Below are 27409 nucleotides of genomic sequence, written 5' to 3' on the forward strand. Positions count from 1 at the left end.
ACCTTTGAGCACTGTTTTGTTTACCCAAGAAGCCCATAGGGTGGGAGATTTCGTGACTACCTTCAAAAGATGGCCAATAATCTGAGATTTATTCCATTCGCACATGTTTTTCAGTCCCAGACCTCCTTCCTCTTGAGGAAGGCACACAGTTTGCCACGAAATTTTTGCACCACCTTTTTGGTTTATATTGCCTCGCCAAAGAAATCTTGTAAGAAGGGACTGAATGTTTGCATGGACAGTGGCTGGTAAAAGAAAATGATTGCACCAGAAAGACTCAAGGGACAAAATAACTGATTTTATAAGCAAGGTTCTCCCTGCAAGAGAAAGCAGCAATGAAGTCCACGAGTTCAATTTACTCGTTATTCTGTTAATAAGAGGCATACAATCATTTACACAAAGTTGTGTTGTGATTAAAGGAACACCCAGGAAGCGGACTGGAAGAGTGCCTCTAGGAATTAACAGTGTATCAAACCAGGTTGTGAAGTTGCTGTCACAATTGCACAAGTAGCTGTGGCTCTTGTTGATGCTCGGGGATAGACCACTCCATGCTGAGAATTTTCCAATGGAATTCATAATATGCATAACTGACTCCTGAGAACCGTGGCTAAAGAAAAGCACGTCATCAGCAAAAAATAGGTGAGTTAACCCCATTTCTTTACATCGCCAATGATAACGAAACTCCGGAGGGACCTTGTTCAGAAGGCTAGAGAGAATTTGCATGCATAGAGCGAAAACATAAGGTGACAAGGGGTCCCCTTGTCGAATACCTTGGGTCCCTTTGAAATAGCCATGGATAATGCCATTCAACTTAACAGAGAACTTGGTTGTAAAAAGGCAAGCTTTTAGCCATTTAATCACAATGTCCGGAAATTTGAAGCGAACCAAAACAGCCAATATGAAATCCCAATATAAGGAGTCAAAAGCCTTATGAAGATCAATCTTTAGAGCACATTTAGCAGTCCCTGTTTCCCTCTCATAACCCCGGAATAATTCCTGAGCCAACAAGATGTTATCTGAAATAAATCTTCCAGGAATGAAAGCAGATTGAGCAATATCTATAATGGTAGGCATTATCAGCTTAAGACGAGATGCCAGGATCTTAGAGATGCACTTATACATGACCGTACAAAGTGAAATGGGGCGAAAGTTAGCCATTCTAGTTGGTGAACTCACTTTAGGGATAAGAGAGATGAGAGTAGAATTAACTCCCGAAGGAAGGAATCCTGTTGCAAAAAAGGACTTGATAGAATCACAAAAATCCTTTCCAGTGGTGCTCCAAGTTGCCAGAAAAAAATTCTACATTAACTCCATCAGGGCCCGGAGATTTATTTTTCTTCATTTTCCTTAAGGTATTGAAGATTAACTCGTCATTAACAGGAGCACTAAGAACCAAGGCCTGGGCTTCTGAGATAACTGTACAATCCACAGCTTCTAAATCAATGTGAGATTGAATAATCTGAGGTCCAAGTAACTGCTGGAAATAACGGACAGCTACATCAGCACAAAGCTGTTGACCATGCACTAGAGCACCTGACTCGTCTTCAAGAGCCAAAATTTTATTTCGATTCCAATGAACCTTACATTGTTGGTGAAAGAAAAAATTATTGCCATCACCAAGACCCATCCATTTAACCCTAGACTTTTGTAGGAGCAAGGATTCCTCCTCAGCCAAAGCCAGATTCAGAGCTTTAATTAAATTATTTTTCTCAGAAAGAAGAGACATATCCTCACTGTTAAGCATGTTGACTTGCATATTTTCAAGATTGGCTCGAGCAGTTAGGACATTGGAAGACACATTACCATGATTTTTATTGAGTTGACGCAGGAGGACCTTCAACTCCTTAAGTTTACAAGCAAATCTAGCATAAGAGTTTCCTGTGCAAAGTTTAGACCAAGCTTTAGCAACCACATCATCAAAACCTGGGACTTCAATCATGAAGTTAAAAAACTGAAATGGTTTTCCAATTCTTTGAAGCTGCATAGGCTCAATAAACAGAAGAGCATTGTGGTCCATTATGCTGCGCGGTTTCACAAAAACATTCCCTTCAGTGAAGAGATTAAACCATGCTCCATTCGCCACCATTCTGTCCAAGCATTTAAACACCGGATTAGTGAGACGTTTATTTGTCCAAGTAAATTTGTCTCCCACTGTACGAACCCTGTCCAAACCACAGCTAGCAAGACAGTCTTGAAATGTTTGCATGTCCGGAGTAAAGTGTTCTCGTCCTCTTGATATTTCATTTAGACTAGCTACACAGTTAAAATCCCCAAGAAGACACCAAGGGGATGGAGTAGAGCTTAGATCCAAGCAGTAATTCCACGGGGGAGCTCTATCAACTGCATCATTGTGAGCGTACACAAAAGATACTAACAAAGTCAAATTCTTTTCTAAAAAAACTGCATTGCAAGTAATAACCTGACTATTCATGGAATGAAGAGAAATATCCCAAACTTCAGGATTCCATCCAACCCAGACTCGGCCATTGTAATGGTGAGTATAATTAAATAACCACTTCCACTCTTTTTTTATTTTCTTCGAAATTATTAGAGCCTTATCGCTCTTGACTTTGGTTTCCAGAATTCCCATAAAATGCACATTATTTACAGAAATAAAAGATCGCAACTCTTTTTGATGAGGGGCTTTGTTAATGCTATTTTCCCGACATTAAAGATGAAATCAGGTTTTTCCACACATTTTTAGCTTTATACACTTTATTTTACAAATATTTTTCTTTTTCCGTTCATTTTCAATGTTCCTCGTGTGATAAGTTGAATAGTTATTTTTTTCCATTTCGAGAGATTTGTTTTCATTAGGACCTCGTTTGTTTTAGAGGTTTTATAGTTACGTGCTAGCTTGAAATTTCATGAAATCTAGTTGCAATGTATTGGTTATCGTGAATAGTAGAAACCTGTGTTTGGTTTGTACATACGTGATTCATTGTTACTTTATTTTTTTTAATATGACTTACTCTCTAAAGCTATATTATTAATTATTATTCATCTAAAATAATAAAAATAATTTACTTGTTGAATGATTAATCAATTTAATTATAAATACTAATAGTAAAATAAAAGAATATGAATTTTTATGTAGCAATTAAACTTAAAATAAGATAGTAAATAAGATATAATATATATAATATTTTAAAGACAAACAAATATATATAACGAAATTATTAATATGAAATAATATACAATGTTAAATTAAAAGTAAAAATAATTTAAATTTATACTTACATATATAAAATATCATAAGATGAATAAATTTTAATTTGAAATTAATTTATTTACACTTAATCTAAATTTACAAATTTTTATTTATTTTGTAAAATAAGAGTTCTGTAACTCATGTATGAAACCAATTATAAAAATTATGAATATGTGACAACCACGTAACTTAGAAAACTCACGAATCACCTAAGTAACTAGGTTACAGTGTTTCGTAGAAATTAGACTTACCATAAAACTTTGAGTTACTTAACTAAAATCTAAAAATTACATAACCAAACATGAGATTTAGGAAGTTTTAAGAAAGTGTGAGTTACTTGGGTTACACTGAACCAAAAGATGATATATTAATTTTACGCACATTATACACTCAATCTTACAAATATTTTAATTTTCTTAAAATTACTTTTCGTAAATTTTGGTAATTTAAAAAAAAAACTTACAAAATTATTGTGCAATTAAATTGCGTAATTAATAAATATATTTTAATATTTTATATCATAAATTATTATACAATCCAATAACCCTTCTAAACTCTAAATAATAGTTGAATTTTAGAGTTCTAAATTCTATCAAATACCAATTATATTACGTAATTGATGGGTCTGGTGAATATGTCATTGCAAATTTGCAATATTGCAGAGTTTTAATTTCTAAATATTTTTCATTTTAATTTTTAAAAATCAGCATGTAGCAAAAATTATTTAATTTAAGAAATTGTATATATTTAGATCTATATAGATTGAAGCTCTGATTCGAAATTCGAAATCCGAAAATCCGAAAATTCTAATGGGGTGGATATGAATTGAGTTTTAATTTATCCGACACGCGATCCGATCCGAATCTGATCCGAAAAAATTAAAAGAATTTGAATATAAATTTACTTAAATCCTATCCAAATCCGACCAACAAACATAGTTCAGTCTACCTAAACACACTAAACACCGTTTTAATTGGCGAATGTAACTTGAAAGTTGTCTCTAAATAAAATCCATGACACGACCCAAATCCTTCAAAAATTGTGTTAAAAAAAATCCATCTAAAATTTCCAAACTATGATGGAGGTAAGGCATGGGCGGAACTCGGAACCAAACTTTTTGCTGCCCAGGTGTGCTACTGCTAGCCTCTTATTTACCCCTGCAATTTGAAAATAATAATGATATGCATAAATTAACATGACTTTAAAATCAACACGCTAACGGCCAAACAAATACAAATGGAGTGCGACGAGACAGTTAGGTGTTAAGAAATTATTTCTCGCCATCCCACCTTCCTTCTGTGTTCGATTCTAGATTTGTTAAGAACGGATACTTATTTCTAACGCATAAACCTCATTATTATAAAAAATACAAACTTATATTATGTGATGCATCTTATGCGTTAAATTGTTTTTTTTTTCTAATATTTTTTATTTTCATCTTTGTTTATATTTACTTGTATTATAAAGGAGTGTCCTAGTTAGGATATGTTTATAAATTAACTGAACTCGTTAAATTATTTCTAAATAGAAACATGTTTAAATTGGGATGATCATATATGTCTTTAATTAGAATAAATATTTTTTCAACCTATAATGTGACAACCTTGAAAGCCTGTTCCAATTCAATAGATAATATGACCATATATGCAAATATGCGAGAACAGAGATCATATATCATACCATAGCACTATTATTTTTTGAAAAATATATTTACTGATGATCATGTTATAGAATTTATGGAATTTGAAAGTAGTCCTTAGTCCTACTACTTAAAGAGATTTAACACTTTCAATAACAATAAACATGTTCTTCTGTAATAAGTTTAAAGTTGAATTTTATAAAGGTAAACAAAGGACATGGCAAAATTATCAAATATATGAAAATACAAACTTTACAGACAAGGAAACATCGGACATAAGTTACTATGATGTACAGTATCCTGGTTGTGATGCGGTGTTACAACAGCACCACCCAACTTGGTCTAAGTTGCGAACTTGCTACAAAAACTTGCATATAAGCGGACAAAAACATTAACTACGAAAATTTAAAATCTGAACTACTTGCCGCAAAAACTAGGGTTAAAGAGCTCTATGATAATGCCAAACATGAAGATACAGATCAGAAAGCATCAAAGTGGAGTATACTTCAACTCCACTAGTCATACTATGAGCTTCTAGGGTGCGTAAATGCCGAATTTGAAAACCTGAAGCTAACTCAATTTAGTTCTATTGCTGGTGGGACCGAATTTTTGAGTTTTGTTTCTGGTTGACCTGAGTTTGACCCATCTGTTACAGGTACGACTAGTGGGGCTTGATTTGTTTCATTCGAGATGTCCATCGGTTCTGCTCCTGAAGGTTCAGATTCATCTACACCGTTAGCAGAGGGTAAAGGATTTATTTGATCTTTCATTGGCAAATCAGAGACCACTTGATCTATAGCTGGTGGGGTATTGTTTGTCTTATCTGTTATTGGCTGATTGGATTGATCTGCAATTATAACTGGCATCGGACATTTGGGATCTTTTTGTTCTGGAATTGGCTCGGTACTCCCATATTCAGACAGAAGATCCATAAACTCATTTAGCAACCGTTGAACTTTTCTATTTGATGCCATTGCAGGAAGAATATCTTCTCTCAGCAGTTTGTGCTTTTTTAGACCCTATAATTAGCCAGATGAATTATTCCAAATGATCTCAACAAATAATTTAGACATGTATCTATAAACAAAACAATTTGATAGTAATAAATCACACGCATGAGGCAACACTGAAACAGCTATACTTTGGGGGGGGGGGAGGATTATTAATTAATATTTTCAGTGTTCACATATGTGCCTTGCTAACAGGTGCCAAGTCCAAGAAAACAAAGTTACATGTGAAAATTATAAATGTCGAGACAATTTTAAGTTCAGTATAGAATAGTTTACACAACAGCAATCAGAAATACTATTTAAGCCTTAGCAAATAAAAAAATATTATTCAAGTCAAAAACATGCACACTTTTTCAGGATAATCTTTCTGTTAGATGATGAGCACTACTCTAAACACCATCGCATTTATATTAATATGTCATTTGAAAGTAATGGAATCATGCTTAGAACTTTAAAATTAGTACAGCCAAACAAGAGTAGAACTTACAAGAACACAAGGATCCCATGCTGGGTTTTTTGGGTCGGAGGATGTAGATTCAACCATCCCTGTTGGTGGTCCAAGAAAACTCTCACATATTTCTCGTAATCGGGATTCATCTGCTTCCCTGTAAATTCAAAGATAAATATGCACTTTAGCAAGCACGGCACAAACTGCTACATTTGTATAATGGAACTGAAAGATTCTAACACCAAATTCGCAATATTATTATAGGCTAAGAACCGGTGTCGATCTTTCCATAACGATATTGTTATTGTCATATGTGAAGTAATATGTTGTCTGATGAGTTGGGAGTACTTGGGTGAGCTAACAAACCCCAGCAATGTGAGTTGGTCTCCAGTATTAAATTATTCACTATGAAACAGTACACATGCACCTACTACTATACACCATTAATTAATAAACATGTACTTGGCTAGAAAAAAAAGAAGAAATTACTGAACAATTAACCCAAAAATAACTGCAGCAAGAATATCAGAACAAACCTTGCTAGAAAGCGTATGTAAGACAGAAGGCACTGTCGATATTCATTTGGAGATTGCAAAGCCTCTGCTGATGCCAATTGCGTTTCCAAGTGAGCACGAGTCTGCACACCGTCGTCAGTCACCCTGACCCATTAAACCCAACAAAAAGTTAAGCACACGAGACAATTTGTAGTATTCGGCATATTTCGTTTTCTCCTTCTCTTATAGGGAAAGAACTAATAAATCATTGCAAGTTTTAAATATGTAGTCAGCATACTCCGAAAAGCATTACCAGTTTTGCACAGTTGTTAAGACTCCCTAAAACTATTTAAAAAATTACGTACCTACTCCAACCAGGCTTTCTAGCCAAGAACTTTCTGACATCCACCTGCAAGCCTGCCAATTCACCACTGTGAACCAATCCCAAATTCCACGAGCTTGAAAAATTTGATGTTGGGAAGCAGTCATCTGCAACCCTCAACCAGCACATGAGGCTCATATCAAAGAGGAAGGCATGACGTGTGCCCAAGACAACAAGAGGAAAACCAGATTCTGATAGCTTTGCGGAGATCACTTTAATCATACCTGGAAACAGAAAGGAAAGCAAAAAGACACATTAATAAACAAGGAAGATATAATAGCAAACACCTGCACAATATGCTGCATGTTGCTGAAATGCAGGAATGGATCCTATTAAAGGAATGTTGGGATATAAATTTTCAGAATTTCAAGCTTGTTACATTACCTGCATCTTGACCAGAAGAATTTAAATGTGAAGTCATTAATGATGCCAGAGAATCATGAAGAAGACATTTTCTGTTAAACAGATCCCAAATATATACTGATCCCTTTCTTGTGACAAGCAACAACTTCCAAGACTCATCACAATCTATAAATACAGATGCGGATCCCATCATCATGGCCGGCATTGCACGTCTCCCACATTTTGTGTACACCTGTCTCACATAAGTATTACAAAAAAAAAATCACTCATATGAGCTAAATTATGACTTTCAACAATGGTGTTACATCTTCTTTCCCATTGAAATTCATGAAATGAGTAAATAATTAGATATCAACATATGTTGATACTATATAATCACGTTGAAAGGAGATCTATTCTAGGATATCTGGACTATTTGTAGATGCTTGGTTTGGATGGAGAGTATAAATCATTAACAATTGATATGGAAAGTTGACCCTACTTTAAGAAAAGATAGTTGAGGTGACGCTAAGATAGGCAACACATTGATAACCAAAACAAAACAAATTTAAATTTTAAAGCACATGCTGCCTGGTAGATACTGGTTTATTATAGACACTTATCTAACACACAAAATTTAATATATGCCCTACAATTTTAGTACAATAGAAGCCACCCTCAAAGTCAAATGGATAAACTACAGTAAACTGAACGATTTTGACATGATAAAAAATTGTTAAATTGTTAGTTTATGCTGTTTGTATATTAGATCAAACCTAACACGTGACAAAGAGAAAACCCAAATTACTACACAAGTGATGACTAAAATTTAATAAAATAGAAATTACATTTTCACAAGGTCTAAATTCAATTAGATTACCCACAATATATTAATTAAAGTAGATGAATGTCAGAAAATGTAGCACCAGAGGAAAGAGGGTTACAAAATCTGCAACATGAACATATAAGCTGAACATTATTGACCAAAAGGTTGAAGCTTTAATGCTATCCTCATCCTTTATTTACTTGATATTATTTTTCAACCATTTACTAAGGCAATGCTTAATATATAATTTCAGTTAAAAACAAGGAATTATTTTGATGTCGTCAAGTCAAAGTGGCAAAATCAAAGTATCTATAAGCGAAAGGAGGGGGGGAAAAGAAAAAGGAAAGTTACACATACCTGCAGGCATCCATCTTCAGAGCCAACAGCCCAAAAGTTTGCATTTCCAGCGAGTACAGTGACCTTACTCGAAATTCTGTCAGACCAAAGAGTTTGAGTCCCTCTTGTACAAGTAATTTCAGTTTCTTTTATCATTAATGTATTTCCGACCACAACGATGTCATTTGAAGCATGTTCTTTTGGACGAGCCTCCAAGCTAACAGGTATCATTTCTTCACCTTCCTTCTTATCAAGTACACTAATTAAAAGATTACCACCACCAGTAGCAGAACTTGAATTCTTCAAAATTCCTACCTGTTCAACACCCATGCTTCCACCAGTACCAGCAGATACTGGAACCTTCTCGATTACCAGACTATCACTGATAGCTGCCCTAGCAGTGGCACCCGTACGCTCCTTATTATCAGAGCTCCCTCCTACTAATCTCCTCAAGGTAACTCCTTGGATAGCATCATCAGCATGTCCAAACCCATTATTGTTATTATTATTAATATTACGTTCTGATGCGTTCAAATGAAATTCAGAGGTTTGAGAAGCACCGCCTAAAATATTTTCCTGCTGGGAGGGCATTCCAACAGCTTCAGGGATTATCCTCTTTCTACCATCTGGACGGCGATATTCTCTCTGTTTCACTGGACTAACAACCCGGGTAGAAGGTGTTGCCTTGGTTATGGCATCACCACCTGATCGTACATTTTTCTTTCCATTAACAGTCTGAGGTTTAAAAGAATTTGTTTCGATCCCAACACCAGCGGAAGTTTTCAAAGGCATGCTCTTCTGTAGAACATCTGTAGCTTTCCTTTTGGCTGGGGTCAGTTTCGCTGATGCTGCTTCAAGCAACAACTGTGCAGGACTTTCTGCTAAATTTGCCTGTCGGCCTCTGACATCGCCATAACGACTTCTCTTTAACTCATCTAACTCGGTATTACTTAGCTTGTGTCCAAATTCCTTCGCCTCAAAATGGAAAATAGCCACCGTACCATCAAGTGAGCAAGCAAACAAAGTATATCCATCAGGACTCCTGATACAAGTACGTCTTAATTAATTTAGAGCCGATGGAATCCAGAAGGCTAAGAAAAAAAATCATGAAAAACTTTCAAGTGATAGTATTAACGTTATTTATGTTCGTAAAATTTTCAACGGTTCAATAGCGCATTTACCAGGATAAATCTACAACACTTTGTGAAAAGAAATGCTTGGCCACGAAAAGAGGGCGAGGACTCGCTGTTGTCCATACTGTAATGGTTCGATCCTGACTCCCTATTGCAATGATATTATATGGCTGTGATTCTTTATCCCCTGCCTTAAGAGAAGACCCATTTGTCCACCCTATAGATGCAGCTTTTGCTTCATGAGAATTGGATATATTCCGTCTGAACATTGAATGATTGAACTTTACCACAATAATTGGGGCATTATGACCCAAGAAGTCAAAAGTGGCTGACCACTCTCCTCTCTCTAATACCGGCGCAGAATGCCTTGGTTTCTGGAAACCATGAGTTGTGGTAATAAAATGGCCACACGGTGACCACCCGAGGCGTCTAAAGAACGTAGATCCAAGCTGAAAAGTTAAAATTTATATTAGAGAGGAAAAAAAGGTAATAATATTAACATTGACCAGGCATTCATTAACATACAGATTTACTCCAGTGTCCATCAGTCCTATGAGCGAGGCTCCAATCACTTGTTCGCCAAATGATGACAGTTTTATCATCTGATTGACTTGCTATGAAGGAACCAATAGGATCCCAGGTAACACCTTTAACCAAACTGGAGTGACCCCTTAGAACAGCAGTGCATATGCCATTGCTCATATTCCATACATGAATAGTATTATCCAAACTCCCACTAGCCAATGTCGAGTCATCAGGAGACCAATTGAGATCCACCTAATTTACGCATGGTAAATAAGATTTCTTTGGTTAGACAGTAAATGGTTGAACACAGCTATTAAAATCAAATCTTAATGTGAACTGAACATATTTTTCAACGTTTGCTGCTTTAAACATGCATAAAACGTGAAGTAGGAAAATCAGAGAGCAACTAGCACCACATATATACTCAATACATGTATATCTACAAACACAAGTGCATCCGAATCAATCTTATTACCACGTCTGCTGTGTGTCCCCTCAGAGTCATGGCCACCTTCCAATTCTCCACATCCGGAGGTTCCCCGCTACCAAATTCAGTTGTTCCCGAACCCGGCTTCCTCTCATGAATCATTATTACCTGGTCGTCAGACCCAGATGCAATAAACCTACCATGCCTTGCCCACCTAACACAGTTAACTGATCCAAAATGATCACGTAGAGTAGCAAGAAGTTGTGAAATTGATCCTTCATCTGGAAGCTCTCTTGTAACAGCTTTCGCGTTCCATATTCGAACCTGCACAACAAACCATATCCACACCCACAAAATCTATTAAAAAAACTTGCACTAAATAGAATCCACATCCAAATAGAAACATATGGGAAGATGTAAAATGAGTTGGGATGACATGTTATAGAAATATCTTTACCAAAATGATAAGTATTCTCTTTTCTGATCGAGCATATACAGGAAACAAGTAAAAATTAGACATTAAATGAATGCGAAACTCAATTACATTTAGGAATTCCATATTATCAGGTTTAAAAAACATAATGTACATAAATACATTTGCAACATCACATAAACTGAATACTAGTGTCAATACTGTAAAGCAGGGACAAAGTACGAGTACCCTTAATGACCAAGAGAACACCAAAGTATCCTATAATTTGCAAATTGCAGTTAAATATTCGAAGTGTGAGGATGAACAAAACATTTAAACTAGCAGGGTCACAGTTTCACTAGGTGGATCCCTGCTGATAATTTTGATAAAAGCACACTCCAATACTTGAACATTGCCACATAAACTCCTAAATTAGAAGAACATCAAATTAATTATATCATAAGGCTGTGAGCACAGGAGCCCTAATTATATCATAAAGCTGTGAGCGCAGGAGCCAATTTTATTAAACGCGATATGTGCACAGAAGCGCAAAGGCCTCCTTGCACATGACGCGCGCAATGCGCAAATTCACCAAAGAGAAGTAAATATACATATATACATGGATATAAACATAATAGACTTATTGATAACGTGGCACCTATAAGCAAGACCAAATTGCATAATGATAAAGCAACTAAATTCATCACATATGTCAAAGTCTAGAATAATTTGAAGTTCAAGCAACAAATAAAAACAAGAACTGGAGTCAACCGCAATTTAGTCATAATCTGGTACAAATGTGTATCACAAATCATATATTACAAACCAGTGATTCATGTATTACAACTTACAAGGAACATAAATAAGAATACAAGAAACTTAAGTGTTTATATGTACTAGACTAGTATCTATATGTGTATCATTTGTATATATGCATTTATATGCAAGAATCAGCAAACACGAAAAAAAAAATATGAGAAGATAATCAACTATTAAAAAAAGCTCTTCTCTGTGCTTTTCGCACTGCGTTTAAGCCCTCAACGCACACAGAGGCCATCGCTTCAGTGAAGTCGCATCGCATATCCAAAGCGAAGCGCTTCCGGTGTGCATCGCACCGCTTATACTAAGGAATAGCTATATATATGTTATAAAAAAGGGAACACCGAAAGAAAATTAATAGAAGTCATCTTTACAAGATTTTGTTCGTATGCATGCACACACATACACATAGAGCTGGCCAAACGAGCGGTTTGGCTCGGCCCGTTCGCAATTCGGATCGTTAAAATTCGTCTTATTCGGCACGCCAACCGAACGGTTAATTATTCGCACAAACCGTGAAGTTATACGAACTGAATACGAATAACATTTTCAAAAACCGGAACCGGCCCGAACCGGTTAATTCGCCAACGAACCAGCACAAGTTTATTCGCGGTTAACCGGCCCGCGGTTAATTGTTGCTCGCCTCTGCAGTGCACGCGCCTCCAAGCTCCAACGGTCACCTGCCTGCTGCTGTTCTGCTCTCCAACGACAACAACATAACGGTCATCCAACGTTCAATTCTTCAACGTTCTTCAGCTATTGTTAACTATAAATATTAGTCCAAACTTTCTTTCTCTCTTCACTCTTAATCTCTCTCCATCTCTTTCTTTCTCGTTTCATTCTTAATCTCTCTCGATCTCACATCACAATTCACAACTGCTGCAAGTTGGCAACTCACAAGTTCACAACTCACATTCACGCATTCGAATCACAACTCACAACAATCACAAACAAGTCACAAATTCACAACCACACGGTACAATATGAAGAAGCCAATTTTCCGGCGAAATATTCCGGCGAAACCGAAAAAAAATCAGGCAAGCATATTCGAGCAAATGGAAGAAGGAAGGGGCACACATCTCAAGGATCGAGTCAAGCACATACGATGCGACCCCCCCGACCCGAAACTGGTAAAAAATCTATGAATTTTTGTTTTTTTAAATCTGTTTTGAAATAGGTTTTTATTTATTTGAGGGTGTAGGTTAAATTTAATTAGCTGTCTATATTATTTTTAATTTTAAATGTATGGATCATTCTCATTAACATTCGGTTTCACTCATATTTACTCATTTATGTCTCGCTTAATGTTTTATCCCCTTATTTAAATTTTTTATTGTATTTACAAAAAATTAATCGTTATATAAGGAAAACATTAATAATACAAAACTTGTTTGTGAGTTTCTGTATTCGAATATTTTGTTAATTTTTTTATATTAAAAATATGCAGGCACCACTTGTACTTCTTCGAGACAATCCTCGCACGTTTGGAATTACTTTTCGAGACAAGCAACGGAAGAACCCAACAGATTTAAATGTTTTTGTTTGCTTTGTATTCAAAGTGGCCGAAATCAATCTCCTTTTCTTCACTCTAAAGGGGCCGGTACGGGTACACTTGATCGACACTTGAAAGTTAATCACGGAATTTCGAAACAAAGTCACGAAAGTGGAGAGGCACGTGGACAATCACCGCAACAAACACAAATTGGTGGTTTCGTGACATCGACTCCCGGTGGAGGTATGCCTTTCCACTATAGTAGAGATAAAATGATCGAGTCTTTTGCTACTTATGTTACACTAGACGAGTTACCTTTTTCTCACGGTGAGAGTCAAGATTTAGAGCACATGATGAAAGAATCAATAAATCCGGCATTTAAAAGAATTCCTAGGAACACGCTTAAACGTCACACACAAAAACAATATTATAGTCAACGAGCACAATTAATTGAATTTTTTCGTGATTATGATGGCATGGTTTCTTTAACTAGTGATTGTTGGAGTTCGAGTTGCGGTGAGCCTTTTATTTGTGTTACCGTTCATTTGATTGATTCCGATTATTTTTTACAAAAACGAATAATTGCCTTTGATGTTATGGACGAGTCCGGAACACAAGGTGTTTACTATTTCTTTAGATAATGCTTCGGCAAATGATAAAGCTATTTACTATATTGCACAAGATATTCCTACTACTTTAGATGGTGTTTTCTTGCATGTTAGATGTTGTGCACACATAATCAACTTATCGGCTCAAAAGGGTATTCAACAAATAACCGAATTTTTAGCACCTATTAGAAAAATAATTAAGTATTTACGTATCGCACACACATTAAAGAGACAATATAAAAAATTGTGTAGAGAAAACGGATTAATACCCAAAAAGTGGGGAATTGATTGTCCCACGAGATGGAGTTCGACTTATAAATTAATATGCGAGACAATTAAATATAAGGTAGTTATCACCGAGTTATATAATTCCGATCCAAGAAATCAAGTGGAGGATAGACTTATTACCGAAAATGAATGGGACTTGGCAATTAGGGTACGTGATTTGCTTGATTGTTATGCACGTGGTACTAAGATATTTTCTTACGTTTACGAGCCAAATGTACATCTTGTTATTATCGAGTGTGTTAATATTATTACTACTTTAAAAGCATATGAAAATGATAATTGTTTTGGTGCAATCATTGTTGATATGAAAAAAAAGTGGATAGAATATTTTACTGAATTTCCTTATATTTATGGTGTTGCATGTCTATTGATCCCGGTGTTAGAAAAGAAGGTTTAGAAAATATGTTAGAACATTATTACTCGGTGTTGGGAGTTTCATATAATCACGTGCTTTATGTGCAAAATTGTTTAGACTTATTACATCGTCTTATAGATCTATATACTCCTAGAACTCAAAATATTATACCACCTAAGACTAGTCAGTCTAGTAGGTTTAATCCCACATTGCTTGGTATCCTAACTAAAAAACAAAAGTGTAGAATTCCCGAAAATGCATCTACACCTACAACTTCATTTAGCATGATTAGAGAGTTTTTTTCATATAACTATGAGTTTGATGAGGATTTTTCAATACTAACGTGGTGGAAGAATCATGAGAACCAATTTCCGGTATTAGCTAAAATTGCAAGGGACATTTTAGTAGTTCCCGCCTCTACCATTGCTTCCGAGTCCGCTTTCAGTGCCGGTAGAAGAGTGTTGGACGAGAAGAGATCAAGTCTTGCACCGGATGTGGTCAAGATATGTGTTTGCAAAAAGGATTGGGATCAAGCGGCAAAGAGACAACAAGGGAAGAAAAAAGATGACTCGGACGGTGAAGAGGATACTTGGATGACGATGGACACTTCATCGGAATCGGGCACGTCAGCGAACGATCCACAAGAAGAAGAAGAATTTGAATAGTTAACAAAATATTTTTGCCATGTATTTTTAGAATTTGTTATGTTTTATATTTTCTTTAAAATGTAAACACCGTTTGTTCCGTTTTTTTGGGAGAGGAGTCCTCTCAAATCAATTGTAACATTTTTTTTAAATTAATAAAATTTATAGAGGTATCGTCCTCTTTTCCCTATTTTATTTTAACACATTGTAGTTTTACAAATTCGGGAAAGAAAATTAACACCATTTTTTTAGAGACCCGAATCAAGAAATTGATTTAATTTTCTATTAATTAATTACATCAATTAGTTAATTTATGAAAATAAATTAATCCAAGTTAAAAGAAGGTGTACACATAAAAAGAAAAAGATCGGACAAAGAATGAATAAACAAACATAAATGAATGAATATTTTGCAAACTCAGTTAACTGTGCTAATTCGCCAATTCGCCAATTCGCCAACTGTCACTCTGTCAGTACAAGTATGTATTTTATTCGTTTAATTCGCCAATTCGCGAATAACCGCGAATAACTCGGTCGTTTTCCTCTCCTCTCAATTAACCGTATTATTCGTTCAATTCGCGGTCTGTTCACGGTTCACTATTCTCGTTCCACGGCCCGAACCGGCACGGCCCGTACTTCATAACGGTCTGTTCACGAATTTAGCTCTAATCAAACCGGCCCGGATTATATTCGGCCCGGCCCGCACGGCCCGATCGAATGGCCACCTCTACATACACATATATTACGATATTCTATCTTAAGTTCTTTTATTTTAGGAATAAAAGATAATATATATTGAAACCGCCACAAAATAATTAGTCATACACAAACAACCTACTACATTAGTACTCTAGTAGACAAATTATCTTGGCTTCATCATCCAGCTGAGTAGGCCGGACTAATATCTGTATAATATCAAAAGAAACCCGAAAAGCCAAGATAAAAGAAGTCATTATCCTTATAAGAATCTGACCGTACACACACACACTCAGACGCACACACATTATGATATTCTGTCAAGTGGCCTCTACTGCAAGACTATCAATACGAATTACAACAAAAAATCCCGAAAAACCAACTCAATTCAGTACAATCGTAAATATCAACATTACAAGATTTTGCCACATATAAACACACACACAACACATATACACATACACATACACATAAACATATACATACATATTATCCCAATTCTTAATTCAAAAGACGAATTCGAAAACCGAAAAGACAAGTATACCTTATGATCACCACCACCAGTAGCAAATCTCAGTCCACCAGGCTCAACATCAATGGTGAAAATCTGCATGCCCTCATGTCTAATCCAACTGGGCCTATCAGCAATCATCTTCAATTCTTGAAATTACACACGAAATTCAAGAATTTCAAAACCCCACAAAATTAAAACCCGAGAAAAGCCCTTGAATTCTTGAAATTGCACAGAAAATTCAAGAATTTCGAAAAACCCACAAAATCAAAACCCAAGAAAAGCCCTAATTAGGGTTAGAACAAGCTAAAGAACCCAATTTGAGACAAACCCCAGATTAAAGATTGAAACTTTTTAGTGAAAGAGTGAAGTTTAAGAAGAAAACCAAGAAAAAAATAGAAAAAAAATGAAAAAAAAGGAGAAAGTAACGGTCAAAATCTAAAGAAAGAGTTGAAAAGGGGGAAAATAGGAGAAGGAGAAGAGGGGTAAAGAAACAAAAGCATTGATAATACTAGGGTAAACTTGAAAGATGTGATTTTTTTTTAAGTACTTTTATGTGTGTGTAATGTTCTGTTGTATATATAGGACCTATACTTACGTTCTAACTTTGTAAAAATGTTTAGATCTATAAAAAAATGGGTTTTTTAAGTCCAATAAAAAAATATAATTCGAAAGATGAAAATAATAATGTAGAGGTTGTTTGATATTTTGGGTACTTATTGTTTTATTTTCTTGAATTTTTCGATTTTTATTTGGTTTTAAAAATAATAGGAAAATAATTTGGTGAAATTTTTCAATGGAGATGGAAAATAGGAATTAAAAAGTTTGAGTCTTGACATTATTGTATGTACTGTATAGTTAGGCGATCCATTAGGCCTTCTCTATTTAATTAAGGTTCAGCCTTAAATTTAGGAAAAAAAAAGCCTTAAATTTTTATTATTCGTGGCTATGTTACTGATCTGCTTTCTGAGTAGTTGGACTATACAAACAAAGATGGCAAAATTGTAATAACGAATCAACTGTCAGGCCTTGGTTGTTATAAAGGTTAAAATATTAATCAACTATATGAAGTTGTACTTTATAGCTTTTAAAAAAGCTGTACATGTTAAATCTGCTGTTGAGTGTTGCCCCTCCTTTAAAGAACAAGATTTCATATCCTGCATTACTGCATTAGGATATTTAAGAAAAATAACTTGAGATGTTAATGCAGTAAAGTTGTTCATGTCAATGTTATAATAACTTCCATTGCTGCACTTTTAAGTCTTATTTTCTGTTCTGAAAGTTATTTACTTTCAAGTTGTTGAAAACTTAAGCCTTAAAGGTTCATTATATGTGTAAAATTAACAACACATAGATGATCAAGCTTTAAAAGTGCAGTAATGGGCCTTTCCAAGACAAGTTTAAGCTTTCCTTTCATCCTGGGACATCGATATCAGGTAGCTTAACTCGTATAACTATTTTGGCTAGTTTTTGGAATTGAGCAGTAGACTCCTTTGGATGACTAGAATTAGCGCCATTGCTGCCGGACGAAATCAAAGGCGTCGTTGACAGTGGAGTCGCGTGTTAGTCCAAGGATCTAGTGCTGCATCTGCATTTATGTTCCAGAAACTGTGACTGCAGTATCTGAAGATTTCCAATGAAACTGTGAGAATTATCAATAAAAGCTGCTGCAAGAAAGAAAAGTATATTACAAGTAGACAAGGAAGTGAAAAATATGTATCTGTTTAAATTGAAGAACATGCCTGTAATCATTATTGTAGATTTTGTTACTTCTGGAATCCGGAAAGTATGACAAGGTTTTGTAATGGCTGCAATTGCAGAGTAAAGAATTGCGCCATTCTAACTTACTATGATTATTTCAACACATTTGTTCCCTGTTCAGAAAAAGAAGCTTCAAAAATTCCTTTTTCTGTGGCCATTTATACGGTCTTACAGCTGATCACTGCCACCTTGTCCTGCGCAAAGATCTTTTTACTCCCTCCAATCAGTAGCTAATTCCAAATTCCAGTAAACACACCGCAGGAATCGCCTTAAAAAGGATCTAAACTCTAGAGTACTGTTTGTGCAAAACTAATACCAGTGGCCAAATAAAGTCGCGATTTGGAACATATGGACATGTTGTAGCATGAGAAAAGGTTTTTAAAAGAAGATTTTTTTGAGGTTTCAATGAACTCATTTATAAGAAACGATACCTTGCATTTTTATGGGGGAATTACTGGGAATACTGGAGCACTCCCCAGTTCTTCAACTGCAGAAATCCATAACTTTGTTGGAGGATGTACACCAGTTCTTTGGATCACTTGAATTAGCGCCATTTCTGCCAGATAAAAATCAACAGCCTCGTTGACAGTTAAGTCACATGGTAGTACTGAGTCTGATCTGGTGCTGCACTTCCACTTATGTGCCTGAAGCTGTGCACTGCGTAGAACTGGAAAAGCTATATATTCGAAGCAGGGAAGTAACGAAGTTAAAATTGAAGAACACGCCTACTCGTTGTAAATATAACTACTGCTGAACTCCGGAAAAATTGACAAGAATAATGATGGATAAGGGGATTGCAGATACATGTAAACAATCTACAGTTGAAACAGCTGATAGGTTAAAATCCACTGATTTTCCAGCAGCATCTTCAATTGCTAATGGACATCATGCATCCAAATTATCGACTCCTGCTGTTGAAAGTCAAGAATTGCATCGTTTCGATTTAGTTTGATTACACCAGGAGTCTGTCTGGACTTCGTGAAGAGAATCAACCATCTCCGTAGCTGGTTCTTTCAGAAGGAACTGAACCTGAGATTCTAGAATCAAATTCCCGCTATAGTAATATATTAGAATAGGAAAATGTTTTCAATGATCTGGAAATTTTGTTACTACAGTTGTATGTTTATCTGATATGTTCTTCAACAATCACCTTTCTGTGGCCATACTACATAAGCATTTTTGCAGCTGATCAATCATGCATACTTATATTACCGGCCGCCACACTTCCTTACCAAAAGCTCTCTTCGTGACCACAATTATCAGTTCACGCCGTGAATCAAATAGACATGCTACAACAGCGAAGGATCCCAACCACTGTGTTGAGAAATTTTATCAGCACAGCATCTGTTAATTTTTACTATTATTCAAATCTGTTGGTGTATATATTTTTTTTTAAACAATTTAAACGTGTTCGTTAAATATGAACTGAATATATTTGGGAGTTCTATACTATATTGCTTAATTCCATTTTTGCGGTTTTGAGGTTTATATCCAATTAAACCTGGACACATAAAAATATACCACACATTAAGATCAAAATATACCAAGTACCAACAATAGTTGCGCAAAAAAAAGGTGCCATCAATAGTTTCTGCTCAACTGGATAGATGGCCTGGCCAATTATAAAGATTAGCATAAATTCATCATATTCAAGAGCGTCTGCAACACTATTTTACAGTGATAACGCAAGCACACCGGTAAGAGTTAAATACAAATTGGAATTCTCCCTCTAAGCAGAATTATAAATTGCAAAGTTGCAGATGCCTCATACTATCTCTTTGCTTGAGGAAAGCTTTTGGCAAATGTCTAAGAGGCAGTAACATGAAAAATTAAAACTTACAATTAAAGGCATTGATTTGATTGACATAAATCTTCTATTTCACCAACTTTTTTCTTTCTTCGACCTTTGTGATCACATATTTTGGTGTGATTTAGTTGCTCAGCCTTCTTCCCCGAACTCTGTAGTGAATCTCTCATGTACATCAAGGTCAGATTTACTCACTGTAGGCCTCTGCCTAGCAAGGACCTTATCGAAATCTGTTCTGGATATAGGAGGTGGAACAATCTGCAAATACATCGATCAGTGAGAACTGAGATATGACATACATCGAACGCATAATCAAGAGACGCACTCCAAGTAATTGACATCAAATATATTTGTCACAAAAGTGTAATTTTTAATCTCAATCAGTTCAGGAATAAATTAAAAGAATGATCATCTGCATTTTCAGATTCTTAAAAAGGGTTATCTAATTAACTGACACTGATCTTGATTCCTTGCAATGTTCAATAGGCTCAGGCATATCGAAGTACAAGCAGACACAAATTTAATTGCTATACAGGTTAAAATAATTACCTTGGCAGCAAGTCCTCGGGCAGCAAGATCCTGCATTGTTGTTTGAACAGCACCCCTCTGCTTTGGTCCACATGGTACCCAAGTACCATCATTTAAACCAACAAAAAACATGGCATCTTGGGTTTTCCGAACAGGTTCAAAAAGGACATCTTTGACCTTTTTACAGAAAAAATAGTAATTTTGAGAAAGCAAAACAAAATGTGGAAAAGGTCAATAGTAGTAATGAAATAACATTGTTAGGTTCAATGCTTACACAAACTGAAATATCAGAACCAGAAAAACCTTCTGTTTTGTAACCCAAGGTTTCAAAGTCACTTTCAGTCAAGTCATGGGGGGTATCTCCCAAATGCACCTGATTATGTACACCACATCACAATCAACTAGATAGCAGAAGCATAAAGTTGCTTTTGGAAAACTAACTATACAATAAGTCCCTTCACCTTAAACATGTGTTGGCGTGCCTTTCCTTCTGGTAGGGGAATGTATATACGTTTGTCAAATCTTCGCCTAATAGCCTGTAAATTTATCAGTTACAAAAAGTACAATGACAAAGATCTTCTAAATAGGGAACTTCACATAGAACCCCCAGACCTGGTCCAAAGCATAGGGAGTATTTGTAGCTGCAAGAACAAGAACTTTCTCATCATTGGTCCCCACACCCTGAAAAACGTGTCCGGAGCAATAAAATTAAATAATAAAACATGTAAAACGAACACATCCAGAGAAATAATGAATTAGAAGAGGCATTTACACAGGTCGATTTAGAGTGTATTTGCAGTAAATTTCATCAGATAACAGTTCTCCGTTAATTTATAACTTAAATACCTGCATTTGTACAAGAAGTTCAGTTTTGATGCGTCTGGAAGCTTCACTTTCATTGCCTTCTCCACGTTGGCCACACAAAGAATCTATTTCATCAATAAAGATGATAGAAGGAGCACTATCACGAGCCATTTGAAAAAGATTTGATACTAGTTTTTCACTTTCTCCCATCCACTTTGAAACCAGATCTGAAGAAGAAATACTGCACTAAGGAAGCAGTTGGCACTTGCCAACTTATTGGATTGAGTTGATGTACATTATGAAAAATACTTCTACAAGAGCGACAGATTTTTATATTGACAAAGTCATAACAAACCAAACCACTTCTGATAGTTTTGCATAAATGTGAGAGATAAGTTTGCATTAAATGCCATTGTAACATCGGAAAAAGCTGAAGGTTAAAGCATGCATTAACAATAGAAAGTAAACATGGACAATCATAGTATTAATTCAGTAGTATTTGTGTTTACCAATTATGCGACATTAAGAGCATCTCCAATAGGGGTTTCCAAGAGGTTGTGAATGCTTATGTGCATGGCACCTTTCGTCGCCAACCTATTAGAGCTCTATGGTTGTCAAGAAGTTGTCAACCAAGGTTGCCAAAAGTTGGCAACTTCCCAGAATATTTAAAACACACACAATTCCTCAAAAGTATACTTAACTCTTAACTCTACCTATTTTCATGTCACCCCGTCTTAATATATTTTTCCTCTAATTTACGCAGGGGGCACGCTGGCAACTTTTGGGGTTGCCAACTTTTAGGAGTAGATTTTTAACAAATATTGGTAAGAGTGATATAGAAAAGAAAGAATGTAGATCCCTTCATCAGTAACAATCTGGCCAGGCTTTGAGAATTAGAATGATAAACTTCCAAATTTTTATATGATGTCCATTATAACCCCTTAAGCCTTGCAAGCTTGATACCTCTGTAAGTACATGAACTATACACAGCATAGACAGTATCAGCCTAGAAGCATTATTGATGCAAGTCACTAAACAAACAATTTAAGTCATTTGATTTAGTCAAAGGTTTCACACTTGGCACTTCCACGGACAATTATTGGAATCACGTCTAGATGGTGAAATTGTAATACTTTTACTACCTCTTCTTTATAGTACGTAAAAACAGTGACATGTGGAACACTGCTAAAAAATAATTCTATATTGAAGGAGAGAAAGACATATGGAGCCTATCAGCAAATCCAAAGGGTTTCCCTAAAATCTCCATAAATATATAGTATATTAAAAAATTCTGATATTTATTAGATATTTATTAAAACTGGGAACTAGAAAATGTACATGTCATGCTGATAAACAAAAAAAAAAGTGAGGAAAATTTGTAGTTCTAGACTATTCCTAGATTGAAAAAATACACCAAAACCAGGTAGGGAGATAAAAAAAAGGTGATACTTCATTTCCCATTAGTCAGTCAGATTACATACCTGAAGAATGTAGAATCTGCTTCAGTTGCAACAGCCTTGGCTAAGTATGACTTCCCAGTTCCGGGAGGGCCATATAGAAGAAAAGCTCTCCATGGCCTTCTTTTTCCTAAAGGGAAAAAATTGCGTTAGAAATGTGAAGATATATACAGGGAAGCCAAACAGACAAATAATTGTATATTACATTCAGCTAATAATCCTAAAAATAGTGTAACTAGTAACTTGTCTCTATGATAAAAGGGTCCTGGACTCCTGGATATGTAACTGATTACACTACTTTACGTAGAAATAATAACCAATACACAAAAATAGCTAGCTTAATATAACCAATTGAGTTCGGCATTGAACTAGAAATATAGAAAAACTGTAAATACCTTAGCTAAACAAGAATTCCCAATACTCCTACGAACTCTGCATTTGTAAAAATGTGCATTACATGTATCGTATTATTCGTTTGTATGAAAACAACTAACAAGGATGAGAAAGAAGATAAGTCTCTATTTTGACACAGACACAAAAACCCAATTTCTTTCTCTCCGAATCATCATGTGGACTAAGATAGTTGAACAAGGGAAAAGTAATTGAAACAATTAATCCACCTGATACCTGACCTCATATCAGATACAATTAGAAATTTCTATCTTTCTTATAAAAATCACGAAAATCAGTGATTTAGCCGGATACCACATTCAACATGATTCAAAAAGTACCCTTAACACTCGAAAGAATTAAAGATTAACATCACAATCCTACTTTGTTTTGTTCATCCATTCAAGTAAAATTGAACTCTTTTCCCTTTACTTATTATTAACTTTATAGTTTTACCATTAAGAAAGTGCTAGCATCACAGCTTATTGCTGAAACATGTATTTTATCTCCACTTGATCACTTCTAAAATTCCAATTTGAAATATCTAAAAGCCTAATTCAAATGGAAGACACATTTCAAACATCAATCTCCGCATATATTAACATTAAATTTCCCCGAACCAAAATCAATCTTAAACCAACCTACATTTCCCAGAAACACGATCAGACTTAAACCAAAACCAAAATTAAACCGAACCGAGTGCCTCGTTATTATTAGGCAACAAAATTTTTAAAAAAATACAAAAACGCGATCAACTCAAATTTAAATAGAAAACACACCAAATTCAACAAACATTACCAGTAAAAAACTGCGGGAACTTAACGGGCAAAATAACGGCCTCCTGCAACGCCTGCTTAGCACTCTCCAACCCGGCCACATCATTCCACTTAACATTCGGTTTCTCCCTAATAATGGCAGAATTCAACCCAGCTCTCAACTTGTCCTTCTCCGGATCATCCCCTTCCTCCCCACTCCCCCCTTTAGCTTTGGGTTTTGAAACCACCGACCCGACATTCTCATTCTGACCCGACCCGACATTGTGAGCCGACCCGGAATCATCAAGAACAGCTCTTATCTCCTCAGCACGACGAAGATACTCAGTGAATTTAGAAGTAATAGCTTCTTTAATTTTAGGGTTTTTCTCGTATTTAAGATGGGTTTTGAAATATTCTAAAGCGTTCATGTATAAAGGAAAGGCTTTGGAGTAATTACCAGCATTATCTTCTTGAACGGCTTGTTTTACATAATCGATTGCTTGTTCTTTGAAGTTGCTGTACATTTTGAGCCCTTTGATTTCGGGGGAAATTGAAATTAGGGTTTGGTGGAAATGAAACAAAGGGAGTGGGTTTTAATTGGTTTATTTCATTATGCCGTTTGTTGGTTTTTACGTGTGTGCTTGTGTTACCATTGTTTTAACTTTTAAATTTTGCTGATTAAGGAATGTAATTCCAAATTAATTGAAGCAATACGATTACTACTAATATTTTTGCAAACTTTTATTATCAGTTACTAAATTCATAAATTTAGTTAAATTGATATTACATTTTCTGAGATTACAGATATCTAGTATAAATACAAAAATGTGATATTTTATTTACAAAAATATCATAACTAATCTATATGAAAAAGAAATATTTGCACCGAGGGCAATATTATATTTACAAAAATATTATTACTAGTTTGTATAAAAACAAATATTTGCATAGGATCGTTTGTTTCAAATATATTTGATACCAGGCATGAGATTTGTTAATTTCAAACTCATAACTGATGTTTGGTTAACAAAATTGTTGCATAAAATTTAAATATGCAAGTGTATATAATCGCAAATAAAAAATATAGTAGTAAATATAAGATTTTGTTTCTCGAGAATTGTAAGTTTGTATAAATCGCAATTAATATCTCATTATTTGATATCTATTATCTATTATATCTTAACGAGCACTAGTGAATAGACCTAAAAATTTGTAGTAAGAATAACATTTTTGTAAATATTTTGACCCATATTTTTGAAATTTGACCAGTGGGTCGACCCATTTTCCTCAACATACTATTTTCTATACAAATTAGCTTAGATCATGGACTAACCAATACTTATATGTGTTTTAAAACAATTAAAATATTAGAAACAATATCAATCCTACAATTAAAATATTTTCACCGATATAACAAATCAATAATAAATCAATCATAGATCCACAATTTACGTTAACAGAATAATTCAAATTTTTTAGATTGTATCTTCTTCACCTTTTACGGGAAATACTCATCATCTCAAACATTCTTCTTCTTCATTCATCATAAATCCGTAATTTCTTATAGTATATATGTAAATACATGTTTTATATTTTTATTTGTGTGTGATGGTTAATTATTCACATTCTAGATTTGTTTTTATAGCTGAACACTCATAATTTTGATTTTTTTTTTCAGATGATTATCAATAGTTGTTGATTCTGTTTGCAGATAACTATCAATATTTGTTTCTATTCAACCGGTAGCCAATTTATTCTTTCAAATGATTCAAAGATATGATTGTGTTTAACATTCTTTTTTGTATACACCATTCTACTGTAATTTTACATATCTCGATTTCGTTAATATTTTTTCGTTAATCTTTTGAAACATTTCAATACACAATCCTGTGATCTTTTTAGTCTTATCATGATTCAATTATTTTTTCAATTTTGTTAGAACTTAAGTTTTTGCACTCCAACTGTTTGATATTAGTTCTAAACAACTTTCATGTCATAAGAAAAGTGATGCTCATATCGTTACACAACCCTCACCTCATAGTATGCATGCAATCTCCTCTTTTTGTACATACATGTTTATGTTTATATTTGTGTGCGATTTGGTTGTTTATTCACGTATTTGATTTATTTTTTTATATAAATACTCACAATGTTGATTCCTATTTTTGCATATGATTGTCAAAGGTTGCTTTCTATTTGCTATGTCTATCAATGTTGCTTCTGTTCAACAGGTAACCACTTAATTATTTTAAATGACTCAAAAGTATGCATGTGTTTTGATCATTCGTTTTTAAATATTATGGTACTGTATTACAATAGTTACAGTAAAATGGTTATGCACCAATCAGAGATAGAGGCATTAAAAGAATATTAATGTAGAGCTTGAGGCTGCAAAAATGGAGGATTCTTACATGCATAATCCGCTAGAAGAATGGCTAAAGAGGTTGAAGAATTAGATATCAAACGCCGAGCAAGGGTTCATTTGTTTAGACCTGCATCGAGCCGTTTGAACATGATGAGCGATTTTCTTTCATTCAGATTGTTTGATAAACTCTTTATGTACCTGGACGACTCCAATTTTCTTCTGAACGACTCACCCTAATATATTTGTCTGAATCATCCATGATGTGGCTTTATGCTTTGTATTAATTATCCTTGACTCTGTACCACTATTTCGTATAATGGTTATTATTTATAAATAAATCTTTAAAGCTAATTTTATTATTAACAACAAACTACTTCTAATATTATTACATTCAATGCACATGTTTCATATTTTTTTTATTTAAACACCATTTCCTAAGTTATTGAATGCTAAATTTTTAGTTTTAATGATATAAAATTGATTATTAAGTTTTTATGATTAGTTTAAAATATTTAATGAATGATTGAATGTAAACTATATTATATTCTAAAGTAAAATGAAGATATGATTTAGTAAATAAATTATTAACATACGTGTTTTCTTTCAATAGACAAATAAACTATGCAAATATGTGTCATATTGCAATAAATAATCGTAACTTTCAATTTAAATATAATAACATAAACTTAAAAATGTTATTCAGAAAAAATAAATTAAGATTGTTAGGAATATGTTGTGAACTTGATGATAAATTAAACAAAATACCTTAGTAGATTTAACTTAGTGAATTTTGTAGCACTCGATAGATGATCAAATATAGTCCCGACGGATGATTCAATATAGTCCCGACGGATGATGATTTGACATCCATCGAGTGAGTAGCTTATGTAATAATAAGTATTGTAGCACATTTCTGCAAACAACCTTGTGTAGATTCTGTAGGAGCAT

General features: G+C 34.6%; 2 protein-coding genes across 3 annotated transcripts; both read right to left on the reverse strand.

Moving 5' to 3' along the window:
* Nucleotides 1–5065: 5065 nt before the first annotated feature.
* On the reverse strand, nucleotides 5066–17107 carry LOC141689969 (protein HIRA). The gene is made up of 10 exons (XM_074494522.1): nucleotides 16628–17107; nucleotides 10819–11094; nucleotides 10344–10595; nucleotides 9867–10267; nucleotides 8707–9727; nucleotides 7566–7776; nucleotides 7165–7405; nucleotides 6842–6964; nucleotides 6345–6462; nucleotides 5066–5866 (listed from the first exon to the last, which is right to left on the reverse strand). The coding sequence occupies exons 1-10, from the start codon at nucleotides 16733–16735 to the stop codon at nucleotides 5423–5425; spliced, it is 3195 nt and encodes a 1064-aa protein (XP_074350623.1). The 5' UTR covers nucleotides 16736–17107; the 3' UTR covers nucleotides 5066–5422.
* A 2868-nt stretch (nucleotides 17108–19975) lies between these two features.
* LOC141690065 (protein SUPPRESSOR OF K(+) TRANSPORT GROWTH DEFECT 1-like) lies at nucleotides 19976–24735 on the reverse strand. Of its 2 annotated transcripts, XM_074494654.1 has the most exons (8): nucleotides 24140–24731; nucleotides 22976–23081; nucleotides 21537–21735; nucleotides 21303–21371; nucleotides 21152–21226; nucleotides 20965–21063; nucleotides 20712–20867; nucleotides 19976–20420 (listed from the first exon to the last, which is right to left on the reverse strand). In XM_074494654.1, the coding sequence occupies exons 1-8, from the start codon at nucleotides 24618–24620 to the stop codon at nucleotides 20295–20297; spliced, it is 1311 nt and encodes a 436-aa protein (XP_074350755.1). In that variant the 5' UTR covers nucleotides 24621–24731; the 3' UTR covers nucleotides 19976–20294. The 2 variants fall into 2 exon arrangements, with proteins under 2 accessions (XP_074350755.1, XP_074350757.1); XM_074494656.1 differs by lacking the exons at nucleotides 19976–20420; nucleotides 20712–20867; nucleotides 20965–21063; ... (1 more) ...; nucleotides 21303–21371; nucleotides 21537–21735 and adding an exon at nucleotides 21762–22088 and having other exon boundaries at nucleotides 24140–24735.
* Between the last annotated feature and the right edge of the window lie 2674 nt (nucleotides 24736–27409).

The sequence above is a fragment of the Apium graveolens genome, chromosome 10 (assembly GCF_009905375.1).
Source record: "Apium graveolens cultivar Ventura chromosome 10, ASM990537v1, whole genome shotgun sequence".
Taxonomy (NCBI): Eukaryota; Viridiplantae; Streptophyta; class Magnoliopsida; order Apiales; family Apiaceae; genus Apium; species Apium graveolens.